Genomic DNA, 6,624 nt, shown 5'->3' on the forward strand with positions numbered 1-6,624 from the left:
AAGGGGCGTCCTTGGTTTTACTTTATTGCAGTTTAACAGGTAAATTATGAGAGCTGTTTATGATTTTGTTTCCTTGAATAATTGATTTATTCATTCACTCCTCTCAACACATTCGTGTGGCCTTCAGAACCTTCACTGGTTAAGCGTGAAATCGAAAAGATAATTTAATATTTTAATTTTGATTCCTAGGATTAGAGTGTTTATCATGTAAATATGAATTAAATCATCTTTAACAAGATTTAATTTTTAATTATAGCCAGTATCTTTGCCATCATTATTTTCAATATTGTAAAGCTTTTACATAAAATTCCACGTACTATTGTAGTTGAAATAGATGATATATATATATATAGTATATATTAGAAGAAGAAGAAGAAAATGACAAGAGACGGTAACTTCTTTATGACATTTATTGAGCAAATGCTGCTGGGACATCGTTCATGATGCGTAAAGTCATGGGATTGCAAACAGTAGCACCTCATTTATTTCTGTATTTAAATTCAAGTCCATCCTATGCATACAAGAATGCACATATCTACGCATTTACAGTTATATATTCTTTTTCAGTTGCACTCAGGTAAACATAACAGACACTGATAAAAAGCATGTTTAAGGCTAGGAGTTTCTTCAGGTTTGTTAAGATTTAACTGCTTCTGGATGTGTATGGTCAAGTGTTCATTGCAGCGCTGCCTGTGTCTTTCTTCACTGTATGTTGTGTATTAATTGTTTCTTTTTTGGCTCAGTTGGTGTCTTCACATGTCAAGTAAGGCTTCTTCAGTAGAGTACGTGTCTGCGTCGAGGACCCTCCCAACTGCCTGTCCCCCCCAGTTTGAACTCATAATTCTTCACAGCATGAATAATAGTTCTTTCACTCTCCCACCCACATTTCAGTTATTCCGTGTACATATTTACTCATTTTACAGTGTATTTCTACCATACATACAGATAAGAGAGGAAAGTACTCCCCTCCCCTGAGCTAGCATGCAGAGACCCCCCTCCCTCCTACCCGTGAGCTCGCCCGTGAACTGCAGAAAGAAAGAAAAAGAGGATAAAATGTCTCAGTCGCTTGCTCCTGACTGCGTCTGCAGCGAAGCCCATTTAAAGCTTTCACTCAACATGCATTTTTGAAGTTTTGTAGCATTTTAAGTTTTGGCTTCTCTCTATGATTTCCATATGTTTGAGAGTGGTTATCTTTATTACTTCGCTCTAGCTGTATGATTTTCTTTGTTATGTTAGTTCTGGATTGATTGCTTGTCGTGTTTTTCTTGTAACCCCGCTCCTTGTCCTCCTGCTCTTGGTCTGGATCGGACTTCCAGGGTCTGCTCAGTCAGCTTCTGTGACCTGCTTGATAGACTGGGTGGTGGACTGCTTCTCCGTCTTCTTGGAGGACACCATCTTCTCCTGCATGGTCTCCTCAACCTCCTTCACTGTTTCTGTCACAGTGACCGACTTGACGACGTGCTTGGACCCATCCTCTCCGGTGGTGATCGTCTCCACGGTCTTGGTTATGACCACTTTCTGGCTGCCATCTTCCTTCACGGGGCTCTCATCTACGCCGTTTGTGATCACGTCCACGTCTTTCCCCTCGTCTTTCTTCTCTTCCGGGCTGGCCTTGTCTATGTCGCCATTCATGGCAACATCCTTCTTTTCTACTGCCTTCTCTTCGGGCTTTGAGTCGCTCTTCTTCTCTGACTTGTCTTCGGCAGCTTTGGGAGCCTCGGGTTTGGCGGTCTCTGTCTTTGGGGACTCAGCTTTTGGGGAGCTGGGCTTTGGGGATCCAGGCCTTGGTGAGCCCTCTTTGGGGGACTCGGCTTTAGGGGAAGCAGACTTGGGAGATTCTGGTGTAGGAGATTCGGGTTTAGGTGATTCCGATTTGGGTGAGCCAGCCTTTGGAGATTCAGCTTTTGGGGACTCAGGTTTGGGGGATTCAGACTTGGGGGAACCAGCCTTTGGAGATTCAGCTTTAGGAGATTCAGGTTTGGGGGATTCGGACTTGGGGGAACCAGCCTTTGGAGATTCGGCTTTAGGAGATTCAGGCTTGGGGGATTCAGACTTGGGGGAGCCAGCTTTTGGAGATTCGGGTTTGGGGGATTCAGACTTAGGGGAGCCAGCTTTTGGTGATTCAGGTCTGGGGGATTCAGACTTGGGGGAGCCAGCCTTTGGAGATTCAGCTTTGGGGGATTCAGGTTTTGATGCCTCTGTCTTGGCATCCTCTTCCTTGCTGGCCTCAGGCTTTGCCTCTGTTTTCGGAGCTTCGGTCTTAGCTACAGCTTTTTCTGATTTCTCATCCTCTTTCTCATCTTTTACTGTCTTCTCGTCTTCTTTTTCGTCTTTGTCTGCATCCTCTTTGTCGTCTTTCTCATCTCCACTTTTATCCTTCTCTCCAGCTTCCTCTTCAGCAGCGACTTCCTCCTCTCCTCCGCTGCCCTCTTTGTCTCCGGCCTTCTCTTTGTCAGGAGAAGCTTTGGACTCTGGAGCTTTGGAGCACAGCACTGTCTCCTCAACTTCCTCCTCCTCTCCTGCTTCCCCTCCTTCTTCATCACCTCCTTCTTCGTCATCACCACCCTTATCTCCCTCATCTTCTCCCTCACCTTCTTCCTCACCTTCTTCCTTCTCTTCCTCCTCACCTCCCTCGCCTTCTCCCTCCTCTCCCTCATCACCACCCTCCTCTTCCTCCTTAGAGGGTTCGCTGGCGCTAACTTTGGCTTCACTGGCGGCTACGACCTCCTCCTCTTCACCGCCTTCTTCTCCTTCTCCCTCCTCTGCCTCTGCTTCCTCTCCCTCACCTTCCTCCTCTGCCTCTTCCTCCTCTCCCTCCTCTGCCTCCTCTACCGGCTTAGCAGACAGCTCTTGCGCAATCTCTGCCAGTTCCTCGTCCAGGTCTGCCTTCTCATCCTCCACCCTCGTCTCCTCGATGATCTCTTCTACGAACTTATGCTGCACTTTCAGCTTGGTTTCTTTAGGTTTAGAGATTTTGGTGGAAGTGACCGGCTGCCGGTAAGGGTAAGTGCTGAAGTGGGTCTCCTCACCCTCTAGGAGTTTCCTGTCGGCACAATAAATGTATAGATTACACCGAGCTTTTGATGAATGTTTTTACTTTTATTTAGTTAGTGAATTAGTGATTTTCTGTTTCACATTAGCGTATACCTGTATGCAGCAATCTCAATATCCAAGGCCATCTTGACATTGAGCAGGTCCTGGTATTCACGCAGGTGGCGAGCCATCTCCCATTTGGTGCTCTTGAGCTCATTATCCAGCTGGTGAATTGTCTCCTGAGAAAAACAAACAGCAAGCACAATATACGGTTGATTAAATACAGCGCAACTATTCTCTTGCAGGCACATTTTCCAAATGACCCCCAAGAGTCTGTCATAATGTCTGCTTCATCGACTTCTGCGGTAAAACTCTGTCCACTTTAGTAGCCCTCCTCTGTTCTTTATGCGCACTTTGAAAACTCCATGCACCAAGGCTGTTGCTTTAATATATTCTGACGCAATACAGTATTCTAGAGATGTTCAATGCCTCTGTTTCAAGGGCACCCCCGCCCCCTAATGTCAGTGGTGTGATGCAAGGACAGAGCCAATGAAGGAAGGCACGGACCCAAGCCTCTGACTCAGCAAGAGGGAGAGGGAGAGGGAGAGAAAAAAGAGAGAGTCAGTACTGCAGCGTTTCCCTTTAACCACTTCCTCCCACTTGTAAATCTCTCAGGCTGGTACAATAAATCAGCGCTGAGTGGTGCGTTCATGACAGCCATTCCGTAGCGGACAATTTTGTGACTAAATCCCTGATAGAAAATACTCCCTATTTGTTGTCAGAAATGTTGTTAATATTATATCGTTCCCACAAATACAGTCTGCGTCATTAAAACGCAACCAATTAAACATATGAACTTAACCCGTGGTTAAAGTAACTAAAACACCGATTATAAAGTTTTAACCGTACACATAAGTTTTTATTCTTCTATGTGAATATAAGCAATTTAGTTATATCTTTCCAAGTTGATTGAAACGATAGCCAATCTTTGCTGCGCTTTACGCACGGCTCTTTTGCTCCTTCCGAGCTTTTTTCCCTACCTGCAGGCTGGCCAGGTCGCTGTTGTGGCGGTCCTCGATGTCATTCAGCTGCCTCTCCAGAGACTCCCTCGTCCCGCGAACGGACTCCAACTCCACCGTCTTGGACTGCAGCTGGCGGCGGTAGTCGGCGATCTCATCACGGGCAGACTTTATTGCGTCCTTGTTCTGCTCCGCAGCCTCGGTGAGTTTGGCGTAGCGGCACATGAACCAATTCTCCACCTGCTGCAGGTTCTGGTTGGAGTGACCCTCCAGCTCGCAGCGGATCTCCCGCAGCGCCTCGGTGATGTCCGCCTTCTGGAGGTCTTTCCTCTCCACGGTCACCTGGGACGCCTGGATCTGGGCGATGAGGTCGCTCACCTCTTCCTCGTGGTTGTTGCGGATGAAGGCGATCTCATCCTGCAGCGACTGAACTTTCTTTTCCAACTCGGACTTCACCAACTCCGAGTCGCTCATGTCCTTCTTCAGGATGCGGATAATGGCCTCGGTCTCCTCACGGATGCGAGCCTCTTCCTCGAAGCGGTCCCTGAACCGCTGGATGTCCTCCTCGATATGGTCGGTGTCGAGCTGAATTTGCGCCTTGTCATGGTGGATTTGCTCCAGCATGGAGCGCAGCTCCTGCAGCTCCTGGTCATAGAGGTCTTCCAGCTGGGGGCGCGACACCTGCTTCTGCCGCAGTGCCTGGATCTCCGCCTCGATCTGCTTGTTCTGCTGCTCCAGGTAGTGCACCTTGTCAATGTAAACAACAAACCGGTCGTTGAGCCCTTGAAGTTGCTCTTTCTCGTTAGATCTCTTGAAGTCTCCGTTCATGATGGAGGCTTGACTATAATCAACGCTGTCGGCGGAGCTGAGCACCGTTGAGCCGTATGTGCGGGACACCGGCACATTCACGCTCCTCTTGTAGGACGTGGTCATGGTGGAACCGGGGCTAGCCCGGGACCAGGACTGGGATCGAAAACCGCTGGAAGGGGTGCCGACGGAGCGGCCGTAGCCGTAGCTCGTTCTAGTATCCATAACTCTCCTGAAGGGACTTCCTATAGTGTCCACCGGGTAGCTCATCCGGCCACACTACCGTAGAGGATGTGCGCTGGGATGAATGGGGACGGCGCAGGAGGTGGAGGCGTGTGGCGAGTGTATATGTGAGTGTATGTGTGTTATGTATGTGTGTGCAGGTGAGGGGTGTATGGCTCTCACGGCGACTAAGACCTCCCCTGCCTGCTCCTTATATACTAGAGGCTCTGTCGCTAACAAGGCAAGTCCAAGCACTTTAGATTCGTCCATTGATTGAAGGGAGGGGAGGGAGCATCCGCCTCAGGCCGTCTGCTAATGGTCCCGGGCCCCGTTCACTCCGAACCACGTGGGCTGCAGGAGCTACGTGGGGGTCCGATTTAAAGCAGACAGACACAAACAGACAGTTGGATAGATAGATCAGCACTGCAATTTCAGCACCACGGACAGAGACCAGCAGCACGAGTTGTTTCCTGTGATAAAACATTTAGTTCACAGATCATTGAACTGTTAGAATGGAGGAAGGAGCACAACATGACAACTTTATGTCTCTGCTGAATATGACTGACACAAAATCTAAGAAATTGAAATAGTTATTAAGTCCCTTAAATCAAAGAAAATCTTATTATGTGTAATGGTGTTTCCTCCTTTTAGCTGAAATTATCTAGGTGGCAGCAGGAAGTGCAGCAAGTTATTTATGTGTTTTATTAAATGAGAGTTGGTAGTCAATAAACGAGTTTTATTATAAATTTACATTAATATTTTTCAGTTTTTTTTTCTTCTTGGACTGTTGCGGCACAGCAGCCCAGAAAACAGACTAGCATTTAGTTTGCGTTTTTAGACAACACTGGTGAGGTTTATGTGAAAAAAATATTTCACATCTCATTTCACAGTGTGTTCAAATGAGAAGTTAATAGAAATGAATTTGTAATGTATATTCATTTATCAGCAACATTTAAAACGTCATCAAATAGCCTGTCAAAAACCTGAAATTGTAGATATTTTCAGCCACACTGTTTTAACATGTGCTCTGTGTAGATTCCTGCCAGCTTTGATGTTGTGATTCCATGTTTGCGCACAACACCGATTCACATGCATCCGGTTTCCTCTCTGCGGCTGTTTGGATGGTGGGATCTTGACTTTAGCAAAGCCACATGGGATTTATGGGTTATTCATGCATTGGATGAGACGTTTTCCCCACAGTGTAGCCATAGTGTGTGTGTGTGTGTGTGTGTGTTTGTGTGTGCGCGCGTGTGCTGCCGCTTGTCAGGTGGCAGCAGGTTATTGATGTCCCATCAATCTTGGCGCTTCACTCAGATATATCAGGTGACTCCGGTCAATGCGGAACGATTACCGATTGTTGGAGGTAATGCACCAAAAACAGCTGCATCAGTCTTTTTCTAATCGTTTCTTAAATCATTTGATTCTGTCAAAACCAAACGCACACGCCCTCCCTTACAGGTGCTGTCACATTGCTGTAAAGTGACTTCAGTGACTGATACAGACATTATTGATATGTGATGATTTGATTATTAGCCGAGTAGCT

The 6,624-nt window shown here is 47.0% G+C and overlaps 1 protein-coding gene across 1 annotated transcript; it reads right to left on the reverse strand.

The window, feature by feature from the left end:
* Window positions 1–396: 396 nt before the first annotated feature.
* Window positions 397–5,284, reverse strand: nefma (neurofilament medium chain a). Its single transcript, XM_047569541.1, has 3 exons — window positions 4,074–5,284; window positions 3,148–3,272; window positions 397–3,043 (listed from the first exon to the last, which is right to left on the reverse strand). The coding sequence occupies exons 1-3, from the start codon at window positions 5,127–5,129 to the stop codon at window positions 1,324–1,326; spliced, it is 2,901 nt and encodes a 966-aa protein (XP_047425497.1). The 5' UTR covers window positions 5,130–5,284; the 3' UTR covers window positions 397–1,323.
* Window positions 5,285–6,624: the final 1,340 nt, after the last annotated feature.

Source organism: Mugil cephalus, chromosome 19 (genome assembly GCF_022458985.1).
Source record: "Mugil cephalus isolate CIBA_MC_2020 chromosome 19, CIBA_Mcephalus_1.1, whole genome shotgun sequence".
Taxonomy (NCBI): Eukaryota; Metazoa; Chordata; class Actinopteri; order Mugiliformes; family Mugilidae; genus Mugil; species Mugil cephalus.

Excerpts from the sequence above, each read along its gene's own strand:
- nefma (XM_047569541.1), bottom strand. The coding sequence starts at position 5,129 with ATGAGCTACCCGGTGGACACTATAGGAAGTCCCTTCAGGAGAGTTATG. Across the intron at positions 3,273-4,073 it reads GCGACCTGGCCAGCCTGCAG|GAGACAATTCACCAGCTGGA; the intron begins GTAGGGAAAAAA and ends TGTTTTTCTCAG. Across the intron at positions 3,044-3,147 it reads ATTGAGATTGCTGCATACAG|GAAACTCCTAGAGGGTGAGG; the intron begins GTATACGCTAAT and ends TTGTGCCGACAG.